General features: G+C 55.3%; 3 protein-coding genes across 3 annotated transcripts; 2 read left to right on the top strand and 1 right to left on the bottom strand.

Annotated features, from left to right (window-relative positions):
• The first annotated feature begins 1,904 nt into the window (after positions 1-1,904).
• LOC137464894 (uncharacterized) lies at positions 1,905-4,881 on the top strand. The gene is made up of 3 exons (XM_068176459.1): positions 1,905-2,361; positions 3,919-4,155; positions 4,482-4,881. The coding sequence occupies exons 1-3, from the start codon at positions 2,298-2,300 to the stop codon at positions 4,784-4,786; spliced, it is 606 nt and encodes a 201-aa protein (XP_068032560.1). The 5' UTR covers positions 1,905-2,297; the 3' UTR covers positions 4,787-4,881.
• Positions 4,882-9,641: 4,760 nt separating this feature from the next.
• LOC137464892 (receptor-type tyrosine-protein phosphatase U-like) lies at positions 9,642-17,544 on the top strand. The gene is made up of 11 exons (XM_068176456.1): positions 9,642-10,388; positions 11,864-12,106; positions 12,821-13,111; positions 13,492-13,589; positions 14,899-15,094; positions 15,227-15,338; positions 15,464-15,698; positions 15,932-15,971; positions 16,252-16,351; positions 16,431-16,477; positions 16,972-17,544. Exons 1-10 carry the CDS (start codon positions 10,280-10,282, stop codon positions 16,471-16,473), a joined length of 1,467 nt encoding a protein of 488 aa, XP_068032557.1. The 5' UTR covers positions 9,642-10,279; the 3' UTR covers positions 16,474-16,477; positions 16,972-17,544.
• A 343-nt stretch (positions 17,545-17,887) lies between these two features.
• On the bottom strand, positions 17,888-24,281 carry LOC137464893 (receptor-type tyrosine-protein phosphatase mu-like). Its single transcript, XM_068176458.1, has 10 exons — positions 24,011-24,281; positions 23,786-23,921; positions 22,367-22,516; positions 22,090-22,189; positions 21,513-21,592; positions 21,005-21,139; positions 20,437-20,562; positions 19,709-19,866; positions 19,297-19,432; positions 17,888-18,786 (listed from the first exon to the last, which is right to left on the bottom strand). The coding sequence occupies exons 1-10, from the start codon at positions 24,238-24,240 to the stop codon at positions 18,712-18,714; spliced, it is 1,326 nt and encodes a 441-aa protein (XP_068032559.1). The 5' UTR covers positions 24,241-24,281; the 3' UTR covers positions 17,888-18,711.
• Between the last annotated feature and the right edge of the window lie 833 nt (positions 24,282-25,114).

Here is a 25,114-nt window from a genome sequence, read left to right as displayed (position 1 = left end):
GATGGGGTTGTGACCACTGTCCTTTGGGGTGGAGAGCTGGGACAAGGGTTGCCATGATGGCGTGGAAACCTGCTGCCAGAAAAGGGAAGTGGTGAGTGCTAGCTGGCGGGAAGTGAGCAGTCGTAGTTGAAGAGAGGTGTTTTATCCTTCTCCAGGGAAGGCCAGCTCCATGCCCACTGCCTCCTCATGGACTTGTTTTCCACTGAGTGAGCAAGTCTAGGTGACACGTCCACCACAGCAGGACAGGGCAGGCTCATTTTGGGTGAAGTGTAGAGGCTAGGCTGAGCGCATTGAGCAGGGTGTGAGCTTTGTGGCCACTGGTGTGAACTTAGGTGGTCTGAAGGGCAGACTCTAGCTGAAAGCTTCTTTCACCCAGTGTGGAAAAACCTGATTAACACACAGAGTCAAGGTATTTGATTTATTTACAGTTCTGCACAGAAGAGTGTGCTAGGTGGCAAATCCACACAGCCAGCACACAGAGGCAGACAAAAGCAGATACACTGACAGAGACACAATCTTTGGCTATTAGTATATCTTACTGAAGTCACTGCTTGCCTGCGTTACTATGACTCATCCTTTCCCTTCTTCACTGTAAAAGCACAGTGTTCCAAGAAATCATGGTACATGCTAAGAGAGTGGTGGTCTTTTCGAGAGAGGGAGGCAAATGAACTGAGAACGTGGGTTTTTTATTACAATTAAGAGCAAGGATTCATCACTAGGGTGATGAATAACGTAACAAAACTCGTCAAAACTGGGTGTTTTCTAGCTCACAGGTAAACATCCTGGATGAGAAGGGTGTTATTTTTTTGTTTTTCCCCTTTCAAGGACTTAGACGATTCATTTTCTGTCTGCCTCATTCCTGTAGTTACTGCTTCCACTGCAGAATTGCTTGGTTCTTTATCTTGTTATCTGCAACTTTACTCCTATTATTTACCACTGCTGCTGGCAGTCACTTCTTGGGGACCAAGTTGTGGAATCTGGAATGGCAGCAGAGATGCCCTGGGCCTGGTGCACTCCCCCAGCTCCTGCATTTGTGGGAGAGAGCAGCATCTCCCAGGCTTCTGGATCCCTCTGGCTGAATCCCTCTGGCTTCTGGATCCCTCTGGCTGGGCTGTCTCTGCAGCAGCGGGTGGGCAGAATAACCCTGTGGATGACCCTTCTGCACTGCCCCTGAGGGTGTGAGGAGGGATAAAGCATCTGGGGGATGAGGCTCATCCTGGGAGGTGCCATCTCTGCCACCCCTCTGAAGAGAGAGGGATTGGCACCACACTCCATGAGGATGGAACTTCCTCATCCTCACGGATACTGCTGGAGCCCAGTGACCCTCAGGCTCTGCCTCCTGGCCTTTGCACACAGGAAAATGTAAAATTCCCTCCGACTGGGACACCAGACTGCGGTTTACTCCAAAGAAGGGTAACTATGCCTTGAACGAAGTGGTGCAGCTCAGCTGTGCTGGGGAGTTTGTGCCATCTGTTCCACAGATCCAGTGCACTTCCAGAGGTGAAGGGGCCCACATCCTGTGGAATGAGACTGCCACCTGCAAGGGTAAGCACAGCCCTGCACCACGCTGACCCAGGGTCCTGAGCTGGTGACAGACCCTCTGTGACCTGGTCATGCACAGGACAGTGCAGGAATGGCAGACCTGGATGCCTTGGCTTTCCCTATGTCCTGGCAGTGACAATGCTCTTTTTGTCTCAGCACCTTGCTGTAGGCACCTGCTGGGCTCTGTGCTCCTGGGGAGAGTAATCCTTCCCAGACAGCATCTCCTGCCTCAGCATGGAGTAGGAATAGCTGCAGGGGTTCTGCCTTTTGCCTGGAAAGCTTCTCTTAGGTCACAGTTGTCTCTGATGGGAGGCTGTTACTGCAGCGTGGCTTACCTGTGCATGAGGGAGACAAGAAAATGGGAGCTCAAACACCCCATGGAGGAAGCAGAATCCAAAGGAGGCTTGTGACTCCAGGAGATGGGGTGACAAGGAGCGTTGTGTGCTTGGAGAGTGTCTGGGCACATGACACTCGTATGTGTTGGGGTGAATAGTCAGAGTCATGAGAGATCTGTCCCACGTCTCCTCTCATAACCTCCCAAAAGTACTCCTCACCAAATTTTACCTCTGACAGAAACATGCCAAAGGCCTGCTTGGTGGGACCCCAGACTCCAGCTGGCACCAGCCCATGACAGTTACACAGAGAATGAAGAAGTGACTCTGAGCTGCAACAATGGTTTCCAGCTGTCCTTCACCCATGTCAAATGTGCAAATAGGGTTCAGCCATTGAATTGTTCCGTATCTCTAAAGGGAGACATGTGGCTGGGGAGAAACAGCAGTGGTGTGTGGATTCAAGTTCAGGGGAACATAGTGTGCACTGGTAAGCAGGGTGTCAGGAAGTGCTTCCTACAGAACTCTGTGGCCAATTTCTGACCCGTTCATCCATCTCCGAGCTTCCATCATCACTGTGGCCAGGCATGCAATTCTGATGCCATGTCAGGGCTGCTTGGATCTCAGGCATTTGATACCTGAGATCATTCCCCTACTGAATTCTGGCACATCCTTGTCCACCACCTGCCTGGACAGGCCCCAGCCCCAGCTGACACTCTCAAGGAAAACCCCATCCCAACTGGCCTTGCCAAAGTGTCCCATCATAGCAGATGGATGTGTCACCTTCCCTCTCCTTTCATTGGCTAGAGGGACTGCTGGGGATTGCTGAGGCCCTACCACATACCCTGCTCCTCCTTGGAACCTCCCAGCCCAACTATCATGCACTTTCACCTCTGCCAGAAACATGCCAAAAACCCCACTGGGACTTCAGACTCCAGCTGGCACCAGAGCAGGAGAGTTACAGGAAGAACGAAGAAGTGATTCTGAGCTGTCCCAAGAGTTTCCAGCCACCTTTCACCCATATCAAATGTACAGGAAAAGTTCTGTCTGTTATCAATGGAAAACCTATACACAGAGAAACTTGGACTGGAAAGGACAGCAGAGGCAGTGTGATCAACATTCAGCCCAAGTTCAGGCTACAGTGCCTTGGTAAGGAGGCGTCAGGAGCATTCCTGACTGCCCTGCTCTGCCCTTCCTGAGCAGAGAAGGCAGCCTGTGGGGGCACAGGAAGCTTCTGTCTCTGTGTTGCCTGGGGAAAAGGCAGGTGCTGCTGAAGACACTGTCGAGGCAGCTCCTGAGTCTTCTCTGTGCCTTCCCTGGGATTCCAGGGGTGCCCTGGTGAGGAGATGGCTGATGCCAGCTTTAGTCCCTGAAGGTCCTGACAGGAGGGAGTTTTGGTACAAAGGTCCCTACCTTGATACCAAAGTTGCCATTTTGGCAGTAACCAGCACTGTCCATGGCACAGGAGGTCAGGGGCCATGCAGGGCTTCAGGCTGTGTTCACAGGGGGCTGGGTGGTGTGTGGGAGACACAGGTCTCCCTAAGGGCTTCTGGCAAGAGCATGTGCTGAAAAGTCAGGGCTACAGTATTGTAGGTCTGACAGGTGTTTGTTGCGCAGGCAACAATGGCAAAGGTGTGTTCCTCTCCTCTTGTGCTGGTTCCCCCTCCCTGTCCCTGCTGCATGCTGTCACTCCAGTGCCAGCTTTGGGGCTAGACTTTATGCCTTCTCAGGAGGAATCAGGGTGTTGTCATCCTGCCTGAGGGACAAACAGGGCACCAGAGTCTCTGGACAGGCTTTGTGTACACACCCCACCTGGCTTCCCCTCATTCCCTGACTCCAGCTCCTCCTACCCCTTCCCAGGAGACCTGGGGGAAGACGTTTGGAGTCCTTCTTGTCCTCATCCTCTTGCCAAGAATTGATGTGGAAGGGCTGCTCTGCAGTGTCCTGGAGCTCACCTCTTGCCCTGATGCCTTGCTCCATCCCCTGGCATGAGCCACACTGCCCAGCCACACTGCCCAGCTAACACCTTCCCATCTTGTTGGTGCAGAAAAATGCCAGAAGCCCCAGTGGGACTCCAGGTTTATCTTTGACCAAGAACAGGGGACCTTCAACCCAAATGAAGTGGTGAAGATGTGGTGCCCTGAGGGGTACTGGCCTCCACCCATGGAGATCAAATGTGTGACACTGAAGCCAAGGGAAGGTTCCATGATTCCTCGTAGTGGCTGGATAGTGAGGAATGGCACAGACACCTGGCACCTTATGGAAGCGAACTTGACCTGTGTGGGTAAGTGGGCAGGCCAGACACTCTCCCACTACTCTCAGGCTGTCTTCCCCAGGCATGGAGAGCAATTCTGCATGTGTGGCACAGTATCAGTGCCCTGTGCTTGGGGTGGTCAGGGCATGGCAGAGAAATCCAGAAAAAAAAATCTGGATTCATCCCAGTGTTGCTGTTGGTGACTCTGGCATGTGTATTCTGGGAGAAGGCAGAATGTCCTTGTCTACTCTGTGCTGGGGACAGGCAAGTGAGGGAATGGTGGGGTTGATGGAGTTTGATGTCAAGGCTTGGAGGGGGAGGGAGGGAGTGATCCTCTTGGAATGTTCCCTTCACAGATGTCCTCCAGGTTGTCCCTGAGACCCTGAAGGTTTCCAGCACCAGCATCAAACTGAACTGGACCTGCATGCTCCCTCATATGTGCCAGCATATTCGGGCCAGGTGCCAGCTGGAGCAGCATTCCTCCTCAAACTGTGAGACTGAGGAGGTGAAGGTAGAGGAGGTACTACAAGGCCAGGAGGGAATGTTCACCTGCTCCCCTCTGCAGCCCTTCACTGTCTACAGTGTCACCATCTCCCTGCTGCCTAGCACAATCCTGTACACACGGCTCATCAGGACAAAGGAAATGGGTATGTTTACATGAAATGTCAGGATGCCCTTCACCCTGAAGCTCAGCCAGAGCACCTGCTCCCTGCTGTGATGGTCCTGGCATCACAGCTGCTTGCAGCCTGTGGGAATCTGGGGGAGGGGCTGTGCAGGGCCCTACAGCACAGTGTTCCCCTTCCTCACCACACCATTTCTGCAGAGGCACAAGCAGCCTTTGTGGGGACAAATAATTGCTATCCAGGCATGATCCTGTTCTCCTGTGCTTCCAGTGCCAGACAAACCGGAGCAGCTGTGGCTGGATCCCGACAGGGGCTCTCTCAGGTGGAGCTCGCTGCCCTCCTGCAAAGGGGAGATCATCGGATACCAGGTACCCGGAGTCCATGGAGTGCCCGTGGTCCCCCTCATCTAGCCTGGAGCTCTGTGCAGACAGCCTGAGGAGAGGTGGGAACCCTCCTTGGTCAGGGCCCACAGGCTGTACCCTGCTGGTGTTCCTGGTAGGGCCAGGTCACCTCTTGTGCCCAGCCTGCAGTAGCAGCCCCTCTCCACAGAGCTGCCCAGTGCAGAAGCAGGATGTTGGTGCTACTGTCTAGCAGCTCCCTGTCCTTCCTCCAGCTGAACATCACCACCATGAGAGCAGAGGACAGCAGTTTCCTTGAATTCAGTCGGGTGTTGGTGAACCAGTCTGTCTCAGAGTATACGCCACCTCATCAGAGAGCTGGCAGCAAATACCTGGTGACAGTGCAGGGCCTGACGGCAGCTGGGGCTGGGGCTGCATCACAACTGGAATTCCAAACCTACGCCCTGGGTAATGTTTGTTCTGCCCTGTGTCTGGTTGGGGTGGCCTCTCAGGGGTGAGTGCTGAGTGTGGAGCAACTTCCAGACCTGTGTGTGCAACCACCCTGTTCCAGCTCAGACAGGGGCAGGGAGTGTGGGCACCTGGCCGAGCAGTGGGCATGAAGCTGAGGGAGTCCTTCCTTGAGGGCTTTCATCGGCAGGTCTGCAGAGGGGCTGCACCGCTTCGGCCACTGTTTGTGCCTTTTATACCAGACCTGCCCCCTCTGCTCTTCCACTGAAGAAGGTGACACCCATCCCTGCATTTGGGTGCACAGGTGGCTCAAGGTCAGAGAGCACTAGGGCTGCTGAGCCTGGGTCTGTGTCCTCCTGCTGTGTGCAGGATGGCTGAGCAGGCTGCCAGACCCTCCAGCTGGGGCCATGGGACAAGGCCCTGTGCTCCAGAGCCTCCCTCTGCCCTGCCCAAGCAGACGTGCAGGCAGGGGAAGGCTTGCTGGCTGTCCCTGCAGCAGCCAGGGCAGCATTTCCACACACGTGCAGTCACCCCGCAGCAAGGCAGGTGCACCATTGCTGTTGCACGGCCCAGGCTGTGGCACCCACTCCTCTCTGTGTGTTAGTTTCAGGGCAGCCTGCAGGCCTTTGGCCTGGGTCAGCAGTCACTGTAGTGGTGGTGGTGGTGCTGTTGATCCCCTTGTCTGCTGGGATCATCTGGTTCGTGGTGTTCAGGTGAGTTGCAGGAGATTTGGAGTCTTGGTTCTGTCTCAGGCCATGCGGTGCTGTGGGGTGGGTGGGGATAGAGAGGGTTCCCCAGCTGCTCCCACCTTTCTCCGGGTGTAGAGGATGCAGCTGGCTGGTCATAACACAAATTTGCTTTAGGGCTCCTAGCTGGAGCTCTAAGTCTCTTCTTCAGGGCTGGGATGGGGCCGTGTGTGCTGAAAGACCCTTGTTGCTGGTGCAGTCCCCACTGCTGTCCCCGGGGGTGTAGGTGGGCGATGCCTGCCAGGGCAGAGGGAGGGTGCTGCAGAACCCTCCATGCCACTGCTGCTGGGTTCAGCAGGGTCTGGACCAGGTCAGCCTCTCCCTGACTCAGGACTGCCCTTTGCCTTCCCAGAAAAAAGAAGAAGGCCTTGCCCAGCAAAGCCGAGGAGGATCTCTACACAGGTGGGATCCCAGGACAAAGGGGACTGTAGGGCTGGAGCTGGGAGAGGAGCAGGTGTATTTCAGGAGGGCCCGGTGGCATTCTGAGGTAGCTCCAGGCAGCCCAGCTGGCTTTGGCTGACCTGTCAGACCAACGTGTCCCACATCTGTTCTCAGGTGACACCCTGCTCAGTAGCCTCTTCCAGCGGCTCCTGGCTGTGGTGCCCCTGAGGTGCCAGTGAGGGTTGGGAACTGCTCCTCTTTCTCACTCTCTCTGGGGCAGGAAGCAGCTCTTCCAAACCCTACTGTCCTGATGGTGTGCATCCCAGGATGATCTGTAGCCCCCAGTGATGCTGCCTGCCTGAGGCTGCCCTGCTCCTCCCACAGCCCCCTGGTCCCTCAGGCTGTTTCTGTCCTCTTGTCCTCCCCAGAGCTCCAGCCCTATGAGAATGTACATGGGGATAATTATGAGATTCTTCTTGAGAAGGATGCAGGTAGGAAATGTGTTGTCCTGCCTGTGACCCCCACAAGGCACACAGAGGGGACTGCCAGCTCTGATGGTGTGTCTGAGCTCCTCATGTTGCCAAGGGCATGCAGCAGCCTCTGCCCTGGGTTCTCTTGTTCTCCTCAGGTAAGTGTGGTCAGGCTGGAGAGCCCTTTCCCAAGCCCCTGCCTGTTCAAGAGAGTCGGCAGTGAGGAAGAAGAGAAGTGGAGTGGACATCTGAGGCTCAATGATGATGGCACTTCCCTTCTCAAGACTTGATCCTCCACCACCGGAGGCATGACAAGGAATTATCTCATGGGTTATTGCTTCCCCCCAAAATTTTCTTCTTCATCAAGCTCCAGAATCCTCTGTCACAGCACAGGAACAGCTTAAGGCATGGGATGACCTGCTTGTGCCAGCAAGGACATGTCCCGGTAGTTCTCCAGTATTCTGGCATAGTTATCTCACCAGCACGTTGATGCCTGCAAATGTTCCCTGAGAATGGATGAGCTCACAACTCCTCTTTCCAATCTGTGTCCTTGTACCCATCTAGACCCTGTCCTCTGCTTGAGTTTGGCCTAGCTGTGCAGCCCTGGCCACTGTGCTGCTGTGTCTGAAACAATCAATAAATTCTTCTGGTTTGCAGGGGCTGCCTGGCCCACAAAAGCTCCCACCTTGTCATGGGTCCTCCTTGTTTTGTGTGTGAAAGCCTTGACCCCATGAATCTTCATGGAGGAGCTTGGAGTAGGCTTTTCCAGCCCCTGGCAGCTGCAAGGAAGCACACCTGAGGTGCTGCACGCTCCCAGTGCAATGCTTTGGGTGTCTGCTTTCCCTCCTCCCCATCCTACAGGTAAAACCATCTCCACTTGCATAGCTGGGCCTCTGTGTTTCTCTGTGTCCTCCTCTGTGGGTGTTGATGCTCATCTCCCATTTTGTGAGGTGCAGCTACCACTGGCCCTCTTGGGACATCTGTGTCCTGCGGCCTTTGGGATCTGCTGGCTCTTGGCTGCTGCTGCTGTCCCATCCCCTCCAACAGCCACTGTCTCCCATCCTGTGGGGTGGCAGTGCCCAGAGCAGCCTGGATGCTGAGAGTCCAAAGGCTCTCCTTGGTGAGGGGCACGCTGCTGGCAAGTGGGGCAATCAACCTCTCTTTCCTCCAGCTCTGTGTGTTGCCTGTAATGATTCCATCTCCTCCTTCTGCCCTTGGGCGCAGAGGCTCTCCTGAGCTCCCTGGACTCAGGTGTGACAAGTTGGTTCTGACTGTGCTTTCTACAGCCCTGAACACAGAGCTGTCATGGTTTTTTGCTTCAGTATTATCTCTCTCCCCTGTCAAACCTGCCAATGCCCAGTGCAGCCTGGAGGCTGAGGGGCAGCCTGAAGGCTCTCCTTGCTGAGGAGTACACTGTCAGAACATACAGCAATTGACCTCTCTCTTCTCCAGCTTTTTTTTTAGCCTGGCATAACTTGCATGTGCTGGTAAAGGCATGTTTTGACAGTTCTTCATATAAGCTGTCTGCCCATCAGCTCAGTACCTGCAACTGGCCCCTGGGACCAAAATACCTCCTTCCTGTGAACTGTTGCTGGTGTGACGTGTGTGCCTGATGGAGCAACTCTTTGTGGGTATTAGGCAGAGATGAGAAGAGAAATTCAATGCTGTGTGGCTGCTGCAGGTTGAGAAAGGGGAATGAGCAGGCTTGGGATAGGGGAGAATGGTTGCCATCTCCTTGGCTACCCTGCTTCCCAATCCATCCCCCAATCCCCAGTCACAGCCTGGGCTGTCAGCCTCATGACTCCATCTGCTCTGTCCAGACAGTCAGTAAAGGCTTGTGGTTTGGACAGGGCTTCCTGCTGCGCCCAGCTCCTGTCTAGTCACCTCATTGCCCTTGTGAGGTGCAGTTCCCTGTGGGTGCTGAGCTAACTGCACCTTGTTGAGAGGAGCCATGAGCAGGTCTCCCTTTACTGTCACCAGATGACACAAGGAAAAATGACACACCACAGCTATGGTCACAATGAAGAGACTAATTTATTTCCTCTGACTCCAATCATTTATAGCTCTCAAAAGATGCCAGTGGACTGGAGGGTGAATGTACCACCTCTCCAAGGACACTGGACAAACTACCAGTCCATCAAATTTCTCCGCCTGTATGAAGGAATGCAAGACAATAGATTGTTTACAGAAAGTTGTGTGAGAAAGTTTTCTACAAGAATGTAAACTCAGAAGGCTTTAGAAAATCTTAAAAAATCAGGGTGACACTTTACCTCAGGCAGGAGTGTGTCCTGTGCATGTTCCACAGGAAAGCTGAGGGACAAGTATGGTCTCTGTGCCTCTGCAGCCCCCCATGTCTGATCAACCAGCCTTCTGAAATCTGAGACATCCAAAGTGGATGGGAGGTTCTGGAGGAAGAGAAAAGTGGTGGCTGCTGATGAGAAAGACGCGTGGTTTAGTACTGCGAGTGTTTTCTCAAGCACAAAGCTGGCACTGTAGAGCAGCATGGTCTGCACACTTGGGGACAGAGGAGAGTGCTGCCAGGCTGAGAGGGAGCAGGAGGAGGAGGCAGCTGAGGATAGAGAAGCGGTGAAGAATGAAAAAGGGTGTGGGTTGAGTGTTTCTTTTAGAAGGGCTACAGACTGTTTCAGGCATTGAAGTACTCCTTGCAGTTTGTGTCCCCATTCCTATCTGTGCTTCTGACCAGGTTTTTATGTAGATTCTCAAAGGTCCTCCATCTCCTGTGATCATTGAGGGGAAGTGACTCATTACCACTCTAAAACCCACTCAGTGTCAGGAAGCACTTGGATATTACCTCAGTAACAGGAGTAACACTTGAATACCCTAGTAACTAGGAGGGTTTTGGGAGGAAACTCTGGGATCTTGTGACAAGGTTCCTTCTGTTGAGTCCCAGAGCCTGGGTGCTCCTGGGGCAAAAAGATATCAAAAGACAGAAGTGCTGACAGTGATAGGAGGTTCCCTGCCCAAAGAGGAAGCCTCCTGCATCTCATGAGGAGATGTGTCTGTTTCCTTCCTGTGGTTGCAAGCCTTGCAATCAGATACGGATGCCTGGGCTCAGAGGCAGCGAGTGTGGCTGAGATTTCAGTCCTGCCTAGGGACTTCATGCTAGGATGGCGCTGCAGTCACTGGCTCTGAGATTTCTCCTGGTCCTTGCATCTCTACAGTCAGCACATGGCCAGGAAGAACTTTTCAACATCCAGATAGTGCCCCAGGGAACAGGTAAGAAGTGGTTCTTCCTCTTGGAAGATTCTGCTACCTTTCCTCCTCTATGCTGGCTATTCATCTTCACTGCCTGCAGCCCTGGGCTGGAGCCCAGATGGACCCCTGAGGGCTGTGTCAGCTGGGGCAGCCTCTGTCTGCCCCAGGGACAGGAGATAAAATGCAGTATACAATGGGGTTCTGTGGGAGAGACAGAACTGGATGTGCGGTGATGGGTCAAGCCCTCCACAAAAGCAGTTTGCCAGTCATTCCCTGGAGACAGTGGGCATGAACTGCGGATCAGTTCACACACTGTGAATCAGGGGAAGGGTCTTCAGAGAGGCGTCACTTTCTGTATGCATCCTATCCCCAGGTGTGCCTAAGGGACACTGTGCCTGCTGAGGGCAGTGCAAGAGGGAGCTTGCTGCTGCTTTGCCAGACAGATGGATCGGGGCAGGATCAGTGGCTGGGTGCCTGAGCATGGGGAGGTCATGCCCGCGTGCCAGGGGACAAATCTGCTGGTTGTGGTGCTCCATTGGGCATCTCTGGTCTTCTGCCATCAGGGCTGTTTGAGAGCCAAGCCTGAGCACAAGGGGCTTGTCACAGCATTTCCCTTTGTGGCAAAGTTGGTCTGCACCTTGTGAGATGCCTCGTGTGCCCCTTTGGCAGAAGGCAGATTGTATTTTAAACCCCTTCAGGCCTCGCAAAGCTTCTTGCAGAGGCTTGAACAGACAAGGGCTCCTTCCAGGAGCAGCATCCTTCTCTGTAGGAATCATTGCCACAAAGCCTCCCCCTGCAGCATTGGACAAACTGCTGGGACCAGCTGCTCAGCTACTGCCTGCTGAGCCTGGAGGATGGTGGATTTGGTGGGGAGGTGATGGGAAGAAGGAAGGGTTGTGTCAGGAGAAAGGGGCAGGGGCATTGGTAAAGCAGGAGGTGTGAATGCAGAAGGCACTGCTCAGCCCCTGTCCCTCTGCCCAGCGGTGTGGGGCAGGAGGAGAGCAGCCCAGGCAGCAAGTGAGTGAGAACAGGGAGCACAGGAGTGTAACAGGGGCACGGCTGATCCCTGTGGGAGGGATGAGCCAGGGCTGAAGGGCCCTGCATGCCAGCAGGAGTGGTGGTGCCATGGCCCAGCAAGTGCCACCTGAGCTGGGCTGGGTGACAGGCCTGGATGAGAGGCTGGAGGGAGTCCCCTGGTGCAGGGCTGATTGTCCTGGGAATGTCCCTGCTCTGGGCATTGGAGGAGGGAATATGGTTCCCATGGACACGATAGTGAACGAGGCAGGATCATGGATGAGTGACTCTTCGGAATTTCCATGCATTGGAAAAGCTCCTTCCCAACAAGGCCTGACCTCAGGTCCCGTCCGAGCAGATGGATGTGTCACCTTCCCTCTCCCTTCCTTGCCTGGAGGGATTTCTCTCCCACAACTCACCTGTACCCACTTCACCATCTCATCATCTCTAGCCCATCTAACACCCACTTTCACCTCTGACAGAAGTGTGCCAAAGGCCCCTGTGGGACTCGACACTCCAACTGGCACCAGACCAGGTGAATTATAAGAAGAATGAAGAAGTGAAGCTGAGCTGCCCTGAAGGTTTCCAGCCATCCTTCACCCATGTCAAATGTTCGAGTGAAGTCCAGTCCTTCACTGGTGGGAAACCTGTATACAGAGAGGTCTGGACTGGAAGAAACTCCCAAGGTGCCTGGGTCCGCATTCGGTCCAGCGTGGAGTGCAGTGGTAAGGAAGGGATCAGTAGCCCTCTTGGCTGCCTTGCTCTGCCCTTCTTGAGCAGGGAAACCAGGGTGTGGGGCACAGGAGGTTTTGGGTGCTGTGCCAGGGAAATGTCAGGTTTCAAGTCCAGCCTGCAGGTCACCCCTGGGGGTGTTGGTGATAAGGGTCTCCCTGAGGGCTTCTGGCAAGAGCAGGTGCACAAAGGAGAAAAGCATGGGAGAGGGATTTGTGGTGAGGCTTGTGGCCAGCACATGGCAGCACTGTTGGAGCAGGATCAGAGGGCTTTGCTGCCTGTGTCCTCTCAGGTGGTGTGGCAGTGAGTACCACAGCTTGCTCCATGTAAGCAGGGCCCCTCCAGGTTCTTCAGCATGGTGGATGCAGGCTTAGCACTCTCTTCTCACAGCTAAGGGCATTCAAGTTCCCTCCACAGAAGAACAGAGCTGTACCTGAGGGATTGTAGAGATTCTGGGAGATACATACACCTCAGTTTTGAATCAATGGGAAAATTTCTTGAGCACTTACAGCCCAGTCATTCACTCACATTCATTTCTGTTCAACTCCTCCTGCTCCCCCTTTCAGAGAGCTGCAGTGACCACCTTCAGGCTCTCCCTTTCCCTCCCACTCTGCTGGGTGATGAGCAAAGTTGTCTGACTGCAGCATCCTTACATGGCTGGGGTGGAATGGGAATAAAGTGACCTTTTGGCAATCTTTCCTTCACAGAAGTGCTCCAGGTTGACCCTGAGACCTTTGAGATCTCCAGCACCAGCATCAAACTGAAATGGACCTGCAGGTTCCCTGATGCCTGCCAGGGCATGAGGGCCATGTGCCGGCTGGCAGCACCTTCCTCCCCTCCCTGTGAGGCTGAGGAGGTGAATGGAGAGCAGATGTTACATGGCCAGGAGGGAACATTCACCTGCTCCCCTTTGCAGCCCTTCACTGAGTACAGTGTCACCATCGGCTTGCCCCCCAACACAACCCTGTTCTCATGGTTGTTCACGACAGAGGAAACAGGTACGTGCACAAAAGTATCAGAGACAAGGAACAGTCCAGGGCTGTGTCACAGGGTGGATAGATGTTCCCCTCACCTGTCAGCTCAGCCAGAGTATCTCTGCTCCATGCAGGGATGTGCCTGGGATCAGAGCTGGGTCCTGTGGGGCTCTGGGGAAGGGGCTGGGAGAGCCCTGAGCAGGGCATGCCCCATTCTCATTGTCCCGCTCCACACCACGCTGTTGTGCTTCCCACTGCTGCAGCACACGCAGCCTTTGCAGGGGACAAACCCTTCGTAGGGAGTCCCTTTGCCGCCTGTCCCTTGGCCAGGAGCTGCTGCACCCTCCTCTGGCCTCAGCCCCTGCTCATGGCCCTGAGTGTGACCCCACTCTCTGTGCTTGCAGTGCCAGACAAACCGGAGCAGCTGTGGCTGGATCCCGACAGGGGCTCTCTCAGGTGGAGCTCGCTGCCCTCCTGCAACGGGGAGATCATCGGATACCAGGTACCAAGGGGCCAGGGCAGACCCTCACCTCCCGGCCTGGAGCTGTGTGCAGGCACACTGGGAAGTGTGGGAAAGGGACAGCTGGGATGAGTCACAGTTCCCAGCTAGTGAATATATGGCCGTGATGAGCACAAGGATTTTCTGTTTCATTCTCAACATTCTTCATGCTGTGGAGATGCCCAGAGAGCTGTGAGTGCTCCATGTTCTCTGGGCTTACTTTCTAGGTCTTCTTTGCTTTGGGTTTGGCAGGCTTTTGGAGGTTGGTGTGCAACACATGGTGATGTGTCTTCTGGGGTGGCATCCCAGGATTTCCTGTGCCTCTTGCATAATTGTTTCTGGTTCCTGCCACAGAAAAACTTGTGGCTTGAGTAATCCTCTGAAAGTCCCTCCTGAAAGCCCCTTCTCCAGAGAGCTACACCATTCTGTTGAGTCTTCCTCAATGCATGGCTAGAAGCATCTCCTCTGTCTCTGGATTTGGGACATGTTTCACAGCAAAACCCTGCTATCCAGCAGTGGGAGGGGGTGTGACATTGTTCTCAGAATGCTCTAAGTACTCTCTGAGGACAGAGGTCTCCACGGTATGACAGGGACCTTGCAAGATGTTTCGTAGCTCAGTCCTGGAGAAACTGTCAGACAAGGTCTTGAGAGCACTGTGAGCCTGTTCAGCTGGTTTCCTGCTCCCAGACACCAGTGTTCATGAAAAGAATGCTTTTGTTCCACTTCCAGTTGCCTTCACTTTTGCATAAGCCCAGAATACATTTATGTAAAGACAGCAAGTGAGAATGGCCAGGAATCTCATGACAAATTCAGATGATGCATGGGCAAATGAGGACCCTTTATCCCCATTACTCACGGAAACATCAGCCATTCTCCTTTTCTCTTAGAGAAACCCTTCAGAGTCCAGCTTTACACAAGAGAAAAGAGAAGCTTTTCTCAGATGGAGAATGTCACCACGGTGCCTCTGGTGTTGCAATACAGCTAGGGTGACTTGTCCTCGGGCTCAGTACATATATGCACAGCCCCTCAAACGAGCAGCCTCCCTCTTCCCTTCTCAGAGGCTCAGCCCTTTGCTCACAGAGGTTGCTGCTCCCACATCCTGAGTGTTGGCTCCAAATTTCTCCTCTCCTCTTCTGTATTTTGAGCTCCCCGCATGGGGCTGAGGCTCCTGCCCGTTCCTGTCGGGAGCCATCCCCAGGCACAGCGGGCAGGCACAGGGAAGGGCAGGCTGGCAGGGACGTTGCCAGCTGCGGGCACCTTCCCAGCGGGCAGCCGGGAGCTGCCGCGTTCCAGCTGTGTCTCCTGTCCGCAGCTGAGCATCACAGCCAGGAATGCCGGGGACAGCAGCGTGCTGGAGACGGAGCGGCTGCGGCTCGATGGCTCCGTCACCGAGCACCGGCTGCCGGAGCACAGCCCTGGCAGCAGCTACGCCGTGACGATCCAGGGACTGACGGCTGCTGGAGCCGGGGCTGCGCTGATGAGGGAGTTTCACGGCAACAGCAGCTCCGGTGAGCTTTGCTGTGTGGCCGGGCCAGGAGCCTGGGTACGGCGAGCCGTGCTCGGCGGCCTGCGCTGCCCGGGGCTGCCCCCGCTGCTCGCCCAGCCCTGCCGAAGCTCATTCCCCGGCTGTTCCCCTGCAGACACCCCGCGCCCCCAGGCCATCAGCTGCCGCAGCGTCCGCGACATCGCCCCAGCGCAAGGGACGGCCGTGCTTCCCCTGCGCCCCATCGCCCGTGGCTCTGAGGCCGCCAGGTGAGCGCGGCGCCCCCCGCGGCTCTGCAGCCCCGCCAGGGCTCTCCCCACGCCAGCGCTGGCCTGCGCACGCCTCCCTTGCACTGGCCCCCGGGCCCGCGTCCCACTGCCTTTGGGCCCTGCAGGGAGCACCAGCTGATCGTGGCCGCGACGCACAACGGCTCGCTGATCGAGAGCATCTGCTCGGGGCAGCCACGGCTCTCCAATGCCAGCGTGTACCTGGCCGCTGTTCTCAACCTCACCGCCCCCACGGACTTCGTGCTGGGCGACGGCAGCCGCGGCCAGGGCGAGCACAACGCTGCCCTCCGCCCGGGCCGGGACTACACGGCCCTTCTGCGCCTCGTCCGCCTCGGCCCGCAGGTACCATCGGGGGGCTCCTGCTCCCTGGGGATGCTGCCGGCCGGGGCTGCGCCCCTCGCTGCCTCTGCGCTGGCTGGGAGGCCACGCTCCTGTCCCGTGCCTCGGCACGATGGTGTCCCCGGGCTCCTGGGCCACAGCCGGGTCACTCGGTGGCCCTGGGTGGGCACCTTTGCCTCCAGCTAGGCTAGTGCTGCAGGAGTGGGCTGAGCTCTCCCTCCTGTCTCCTCCAACAGGCAGAGAAGTTCACCTGTGTCTGCTACAGCTTCTCTGTTGGTAAGTGTCTCCTTGATCCTGGTGCCCAAGCCTCTCTCCTGCCTCTTCCCTTTTGCCAGCCTGGCAGTTTCCTTGGAAATGAGCTGGCCCAACACAAGAGCTTTTGGGTCTCACGTGGAAGAGAGCAAAATCCCCACACACGGGGTGATCCTCCCTTGCTGTAGAAACCTCAGCCAGGATACAGGCGTACACACCTGCACATACCCTTTGCCATTCTTGGGGCCATTGCCCGCAGGCGGCCAGGCTGTGGCATTCACCCCTGCCTCTGTGTTAGTTGCAGAGCAGACTGCGGGCCATTGGCATGGGATTGTGATTGGACTGGTTGTGCTGTTGGTTGTCCTCCTTGTGGCTGCAGTCATCCTGTGGCTTGTGCTCTCCAGGTGAGTTGGAAGGGGACAGGTTCAGCAGGTACATACACAATGCCAGTTTCTTACCCAGGACTCCCTTTTGCCTTTACAGGAAGAGGAAGTACTTGCCCAACAAAACTAAGGAGGATAATTAGAAAGGTAGGAAAATGCACTTCTACAGACAACCATTACAGAGAGGACTATTGGGCTACGGGGCAGGTGGGATGAGAGCAGCAATCTCCCAGGAGAACCTGAGTTTTAGAAGAAGCAGCAGTTTGTACACTGCACTGACACATCTCCTGATTTGCCTTAGCTGGGGATGGTCAGGATGGCTCTGCCCACTCAGCCCCACATGGAGGCAGTGCCTGGTCCCAGGCAGTGCTCCCTGCCTGGAGCAGGGACAGGGTGAGCAAAGACGAGCATCCCGAAGGCTCAGGTTTTGAGTCACCCAGTTCTGTGCCATCCCTCCTGGGGATCTGCAGGAAGGAGTCTCAGGAGGGTCAGGCTGAGGGGCTGCTGCTCTCTCCTCAGCACTGACAGGCACCTCCAGGGCCCCGTGGTTGGGCACAGCTGGGATGAAAGGACTGGGCTGTGGCAGGCACTGCTATGTGCTCCAGCCTGTCTCTGACACTGGGTGCCCTTTTCCTCCACAGGTAAAGCTGCCTAGGCTGGAGATCAGTCACTTCAGCCCCAGCCAGGACCATGGAGACATCCTGAGCAATGAGGACGTGGAGAAAATGGGAAGGATGACCCCAGCCCAGTGCTGATGGCTGCCATGTCCCCTGGCTCTCCTGTGACTCTGACCAGCATGGGGGTCCCATGAAACTCATCCACTTCAGCAGGGCAAGAGGAAAACAGAAGGCCCAGGAGGGCTGAGCTTTTCATTCCTCAGCCCCTTCACCTCCCAGGTTTTGCTTACTGCTTTTGTACTTTTGTAAGGCCTTTGAATCGGGCTTTCTGTAATCCTTTTTTTCAGGCTTTGCTTTCCTTTTTGCTTTCCTGGAGACAGGACTTGTACGCCCGATTTCCCAGTCCCAGACTCACACAAGCTCAGCCTGATGGCATTCTCCTGTTGTCCTCTGGGTTCCCTACCCTTCTGCCCGCTCTGCTGATATTCAGCCAAACCCAGGGCTTTGCTTGGCCTGGCTCGACTGCTTTGTGACTCTGCCTGTTCTGTCAACAAGGAATAAAGGCTTATGGATTGGAGGGGCTGCCTGTCCTACACAGCTTCTGCCTGGTCCCCTCATTGCCCCTGTGGGGTCATATTCCCCTGCAGGGAGCTGACAGTGCCTTGTTGAGGGGAGCCACGAGCAGGGCTGCTGTGACCCTGTATTCCCCTAGAGGTTCCTGACAGCTTCTCTGACCTACTGAGCTGAGCTGGACATTGGAGCTGAAATCTAATGTGAGTTTGGAGCAGATGTGTGGTGGGAATCCATCAAGGGTGATGGCCCTCCACACACATTTTGGCCAAGAGTGTATTCTGTGCCCATGCTGTGGTATCTCTGTGCTTTCAGCTCCTTTGTTGCCCCTGTGCCAGGTCAAACCTGGAAGGATAGCAAAGATCAATAGTCACCACCACCATGGTCTTTATTGGTGAGACACAGGACAGAAAGCCATGGGGTCACTCCTGGTTCTGAAGTCTCCTGCCTTTGTGCAGCAAAGACAGAACCTGTTTCTTTGGTGCTGCTTGAACCACATCCAGGATATTCAGGTCGAGCCACTGTAACCTGGGATTGCCATGGTGCAGCCACAGGCCGATGGGAGAGCTTCTATGGAGCTGGTAGGGCTGTGGCACTTGGAGCAGCACCAGGAAGATGCAGCCCCAGGAAGAGATTGTGTGGGGTTTGAAGGACCAGTTTAGCCCTGCAGGACCATTGGTTGTCCCACTCTTGGCTCTTGTTGACTTTGGGCTTCATGCTTCTCCCAAAGTAGGACAGGTACCCTGTGCTCCTGAGCACCATGGATCTTACAGCAGTTTGAGACTTCTCTGACCAAACACAGTGTGGGTGTTGGTGCTACCCCACTTTCCTTGGGCTTCCTGAGGGGACAAGGGAACCTGGATGGGGCAGCTGTTCTCTTCATCCTTGGCAAGGGAGGATAGTGAAGTCCTGGTGCCTCTGCTCTGGTCTACATACTCAGGCTGTGATTCGATAAGTTCCTTCACAAATGCTGGGCAGAGGGTCAGGTTCCCATTTCAACACCTGGCCAGAATTTGGAGACAGTCTGGCTCCTGTGTTCTCCAACCACAGAGGACCCTTGGGGTGGTTTTTCAGGGAAGTGAAGCATCTTGGAGTCATGCACATGCCTTTTTTCCCCTCTTGCTTCCACAGTTACTGACGAAGGGCTGTCCAGGGAGTCAAAGTCCCATCCAGAGTTAGGCCACGGTCATGTCCCTACTTGAAATTCCCATAGGTTTCAAATGAATTCAAATAGCTGAGGGCTAGTTCATAGCAGAGCCCATACTGTTCCTGTGGATAAAAGGATGCACATGAGACTCTGGTGGGCCAACACCTGCAGTGGCATGTCAGCATTGGTCTCCAACAGCTTCATGACACACAGCATGCCAGACACAGGTGCAGTCCACCCTCCTCCTCCCAGCTGGAGTCCACCTTCCCCTGCTGAGGACTCCAGGCATGTGCTCCAGGAGCTGGAAGGATGGACTTACACCAGCACTGGAACCAGCTGGTTTTGGCAGGAGAGCCAAAAGCTCCACGACACAAAGTGTTGAGCAGGCAGGTGGACCAGAAAGGGGCCACTCATCATGCAGGATGCTTTGGTGCCCGTTCAGTTCTGCAGAACCTGCCACTGAGGGAGTGGGTATGTCCCAGCAGCAGGAAATGGAGTTTTCAAAGATCTCATCAGCACCTGGCCTCAGGATGATCTGAGCACAGAGAGGCTTGGGCAGCTACTGGGACAATGCAAGATATGGCTCTTGTTTTGGTGTTGCCATCCCAGCTGGGTTTGAAGTCAGCACCTACCACATTTTTAATGAACTGTCTCCGCCTCCTCTTCAGCATCCTCACAGCCTGGGATACATCCACCATGCCCTCGCTTTGGATCTGCTCACACAGGAAACCAGCAGCACAGAAGATCCCACTCTGGCTGGCTCCATCCCTGTGGAGGAGGGCAAGGGGAGCTTCACTTGCTCTGCGATGGCAGGTGGCAGGGCTGAGCCTCAGAAGTGTCCCCCTAGACCCCCACACTCTCAGGATGATCCTGGCCACAGATGCCACAGCCAACCAGCCTCCACAGGGAAGCCTTCCTCCCTTAACATAGCTGAATTCATATCCATACATCCACCCGAGACGGAACTGTCACCAATGTCACCGACACAGCCTGAGCTGTGTCCAGCTCTGTGCCATGGCTGCTCCTCCAGAAGATATCACTCACCAGCAGGTGACAAGGATATGTCCATCTTGGCTCTGCCGATGGTGTGTCTCCACCTTCCCTAGCAGGTTGATGATGGTGCCAGGGTGTGGGGGAAGGTGCTGCTGCATGGGCCAGTCTGTCAGTTGATGTAACTGGATTTCCACTGCAGATTTCTTGGGCTAGTGGGGAAGAAAGACAGTGGGCTGGGCACAGCAGAGACCTATTGGCTTCAAGGAGGGAAGGGGAGGGACAGTGCGTGCCAGTCCTGGCCCAGCCATGCACACTGGTTCAAGAGAGCAGCTCCACAGTGGGACATGCCACTCCTGACTTTGCTCTTCTCCACCAAGTGCTCTGAGAGCAACAGATAGACAGAGCCTAAGTGAAGAGGTGAGCACCAGGTGCAGCTCAGACCCACACCAGTCCTGTGTCCAGCTGCCTGCAACAGTTCCCCCTCCACGAACCACTGAGATGCACAAACTCCATCCACAGCTGCTGTCCTCCAGTTGGAAAGGCACACAAAGACACCTCTGAGTTGTACCTCTGCCTGCAGCCTCACTTGCTTGGGATTAAACTCTCTGCCAAGGCAAAAGGCTCTGCTCTGGCCATGCCCTGCCAGGACCCCACCAGATCCCTCTGCCATCTCTAGCTGTGCCTTTGACCCCAAATTAAAGCCTATTGACAGCTGCCCTTCCCAGCTCTTGCAAAGATTCTTCTCAAAGGAGTTTGCCGGCTCTGAGCAAAGGGCCCACCTGCTGCCTGTTGCTGAGGACAAGCGTCCAGGTTGTGAAGCCAGCCCCAGGCTCCTCTGAGATCAGCTGGACATGGAAACGGCCATAGTCATCTTCGCCCTGGATGGGCCAGAACTGCACGTATGTCTGGGGGAGGGCGAGAGGTGCATGATCACACGTGGCCCCCACCTGCACGCAGGGCAGAGCTCAGCCCCTCCCGCGGGTGGGCTCACACCATCCCCTCGCCCATAAGCCGCATGCACATGGCTCTACCAGACACTTGCTGGGCACCAACCCGGTGCTGCAGCCAGAAAATAACACTGCATCCGAGAAGACACCTGGGTAGGGGTCACCAAAACCTCAGGGATGCTCACTTGCAGTGCGACCGAGGACAGCCCACTGCTGTGGAGCTGAGTGGTGCTGGCACTGTCATCAGGACTCTCCCAGGTGGAGCCCCACAAGCTTGCAGTAGGTTCTGGTGCAAGCTGGGCTCTCATGGTTAAGATCCATGCAGGGGCAAAGGCAGAAATCACACTGCTTGGCCCCACGGGGAACCAGGAGAGGGGAGAGCTGCGCCTGGGCTGCTGACCTCGTCCAGCTCCTGGAGATGATTCAGCACAACTACCGATGTGCAAGTGTAATCCCAGACCAGAGCCCAGAAATCCACCAGCGTGGTGGGGAAAGGCAGCTGGGTGATGATGATTCTCTCCTCCTCGGTGTACGTCTGCAAAAGACACGACGACGTGTGTGGGGGGAGAGTCCCACAATCGCCGAGAGCCCTTCCCACAGCGGGAACGGCTCCCTCCCGCCCTGCTGAGACGGAGAAGACACAGGCCACCCCAGCCCTGCTCAGAGCAGCTCGTGTTTGCGCCCCGCTGCCCTCTCAGCTCATCACAGCCGGGCTCAGCTCCCAGCAGGCTGTGGCTGGCACACGCTGCCATCTCCTGGCAGCAGGGCCAGCAGTCACCGTGCAGGAGCCCGAGGGCTGGCACCCCTCAGCCCGGGCGGGATGCTCTAGCCCGCCCTTGAGCAGGGCTGCGCAGGAGGGTCCCTGCTGCCCCGAGCAGCTCCCGCTCTCGCCGCGGCCGGAGCCTTACGCTGGCAAACACGGCGTTGATGTAAGCTGGCGAGCCGTCTGCGTTCACCGAGGACATCAGGATGGGCCGGCTGGAATCCGCTGCAGGGGCGAGGCGCAGAGAGAGGGAAATGACGGGTCATTCTCTCCCTACAGAGGGGCAGGGGACTTCCCCTGCAACAGCTGCCGTCAGCATAGCTCCCTGCAGCACGGGCTGGAGAGGATTGAATGGACAGGCACCACCACACCCACGGCTGTGACCGCTCAGGGCACCCTCATTAAGGGATGCCCAAAATCCTAAGGCTGATCCACCCTCCTCATTGCTCCCTGATGTGCCTCATCCGAGCTTCTCCACTGGGAAAGTTTCGACCAGGGACATATTTATCCCAGGTGTACCTCATCTACCTCCAACAGGCTCAGAAGGAATCAGTCCAATCTGTATTTATTAGCTACTAAGCAGAAAACAACAACTGGAGCCCGAGCCCAACCTGTCGGTGTCGTGTGCCGGGGAAGAAAGCAGCAGGAAAGCATCGTTCCCCCCATGCTGCTTTCCAGCACTGGTTTTAGAGCAAGAGGCTGCCCAGCCCTGCCAGTGTTACCTGGCAAGATCCCTGGCTTGCGGTTCTTGGGCTGGTTTCTGGGTTTCTCTGCTTCTCTGCATGGCAGGAGCTGGAACAACTCAGAAAATCTCTGCAGGGCCTGTAGAGATGATTCACCCAAGTCAGTCCTGCCTGTCAGCAACTCACCTTCTTGGTGAGCTCTCACTGCAGAGAAATGATCCCCCATCTCCATCCCACTGCTGGGGAGGGGAGCAGGGAGGGGGCTGGCATCACAGATGAGCCCTCACAGTGCCAGTGTACTGTCTCCTGGTGGTACCTTGAACTCCTTCTCTAGGACACTGTTGTGGCCTGAGGTCTCATCTTCTCGAAGGGAGTGGACGAGGGTGGCGATGCTCTCCACTGGGACCCCGGTGTTGCCACAGAGCAAGCCTTCGAGAAGCGCCTCGTACAGGAAGCTGTACTGCTCCTGCGTGAGGACACGGGTCAGCTGCACAGTCTGGAGCCAGTCCAGGAGGAACCCTGGAGCTCCAGGTCACCAGCTGTCCTCAAACTGTGCCAGAAGTGAGCCGGGTTCATCCTTCACCTTCCTGCTGCGGATCCCTGAGGCCAGGCACTTCTCATTGCAGGCAGCCCTGCTTCGGGACACAGCCAGCAACTCCAGCAAGCCAGACAAGATCACCTTCCTGAGGTTCAATGCTCCCTCTCAGAGCACACCCCTGCTCTGGGGAAGGCAGCCCAGAAAACCTGCGGACTAACTAGACCTCGTACAAGACTTGGTCCAGCCCAACTGAGTTCTCTCGGAAGGAGCCCAGCACTAAGCAGATCATGGGGACACGGTCCCTAGGCCAGGACACTGCTGCCCAGGAGCTGCCAGGAGGGCAGACATCCTGAAAGCCAGAGGGACAGGTGGACTCCCGTTCCTTATCCTTGCCTACAAGACAGCCCTTCTGTGTCAGGGTGACCCACTCATACAAATGCTGCTGATACCTCAGAGAGTCTCAGGGAAATGCAGATTCCAGCTAGGTTTGGACACAGCATTGAAAAAGATCCTTCAGTCTCCATCACCTGGTAGCCCTAGTCCCTGTGGCTAGATCAGGAACAGCATGGCTAATGTGGCTTTGCATGCCACATCCCTGGGAAGGGTGGTGTTGACAGCAAAGGGTTAAAAGCAGGAGAATGGCTTTTCATTCAGAAGGAGCAGGGCAGATTCTCTCAAGTGGCCTTACAGCTGGGAATACCAAGGACTGGAAAATGACAGTGTGAGAAATCCTATGTATTGTGTATAAACAGCCTACTGCTGTTTATCCTCTGTCTGCTTTGGGGAGTAGAATCTGTGTAGGGGGTGTAAACACGTAGGTGTTTACAGAGACCTGGAGCCCATTGTCATGAACATGGCTGAGCTCCCTGTTTTGGGACAGATCAAAGACCAGAGATCACAAAAACAGAGAGGGCATCACAGCCCAGCTGGTAAACTACACATGCACAGGCCTTTGTTAAATGGGTGAAAAGAGCAGCCCCACTGTCCCCCAGGAGAGACTGAGCCTGATGGTGCTGATGTTCCCACTTATGTGTTACCTGCTGGCATCCACCAGCTAGCGAGGTATTGCAATAAATTTACTCCTGGCATTTCAGCCATGGTTTTGTGGTTGTTCTGGCCACCCGCCTGTGTCGATTCCCACAGCTGGAAATTGGATCTGCAGCCCGAGGTGCGGAGGGAGCAAATACCTCTCCTCACCTTGGTCTGCACCATGCTGACCCGCTGCTCCCGCAGCTGCTGCACACACTGAAACACATCCACCTTCCCCTCAGCCTTCCCCATCTTCAAGAGGAAGTCCAGGGCAATGAAGGTACCTGTGCGCCCGATGCCTGCACTGAGGACACAGAAAACTGCGTGTCAGTGCTGCCCTGCTGGCTGTGCCCCAGCACCCAAACACCCCCAGCCCGGCACCCAGCCCGGCACCTGCAGTGCACCAACACGGGTCCAGCAGGTGCTTCCAACACCCTCTTGTTCACCGCCTCCACCAAGCACAGGAGCTGCGACGGGTTTCTGGGCACCCCGTGGTCCGGCCACAGCAGGTAGTGAAACTGCTCCACTGCTCTTGGGAGAGCACAGCCTGCCTGCAAAAAGGGAGACATGGCTGGCAACAGGGAGCTGGAAGCGACCAGGGAACTTGTGTGAAGTGATTGCATGCCAACAAGGAGGCAGTAGTGGAAAAAAACACTTGAGAGGGGCACCAGCACAGAGTGCTCCCTCCAGCACCACACCATAAGGACTGCTCCACTACAGCTCCTCAGACAGTAAAGGGCAGATTCATCCATCACACAGCCACACAATTACTTTTGTTCTCTGCTTCTCCGTGAGCAGTGAACGCAAAGCAGGGAAAGCAGCTTGTGCCCCAGAGGAAAATGATAAAAATCACAGCTTAGGGTATTTCCACCGTCATCAAAAAGCCTCGCCTTGCCCAGAAAAGATATATCCTAAGGCTGTTACTACACTAATGTGAATGTAGTCACTTGTTACCAGCCCACTGTGATTTTCTCTAAACATCACCTTCACTTGACATGAACTAATGCTACATCCTGCCATCACGTGCTCTTGGAGCTTTACGTTTCAGCTACATATTCAGCTCTGGGCAAGACATGAAAGGACAGGAATATGCATAACTGCAATTTCTTTATATTGTACCTGTTTTCCCTCCTTGCAACTCCTTCAGTTTCTGCCCTTTATCTGAGGTGTAACTTCAGCAGGAGCACACATCTTGGGAAATGACCTTATGTAGGTTATCTCAAACCATCAACTACCTGCCCCGGTTTAGGGCTGTAAGTGACCAAGGAGCTTCAGTGTGGACCTTCTGCAGATTGATTCAGGTGACAGGCAGGCACCTGTCCCATCATCCTGGATGTGCAGAGATTCCATTCTATACCCTTAATCTGCTTTTATACCCTTTGTAATCACCTCACCCAAGCCCTCAAGAATCTACAATATTCCCATGTGCAACATCAGTCGAGACTTATCTGGGGTGACCACTGGAGCTCACTGACTGCCTTTGCCTGCCACAGAAAC

Source organism: Anomalospiza imberbis, chromosome Z (assembly GCF_031753505.1).
Source record: "Anomalospiza imberbis isolate Cuckoo-Finch-1a 21T00152 chromosome Z, ASM3175350v1, whole genome shotgun sequence".
Taxonomy (NCBI): Eukaryota; Metazoa; Chordata; class Aves; order Passeriformes; family Viduidae; genus Anomalospiza; species Anomalospiza imberbis.
Note: the sequence above shows the minus strand (reverse complement) of the source record. Positions and strands in the feature narration are given on the sequence as shown.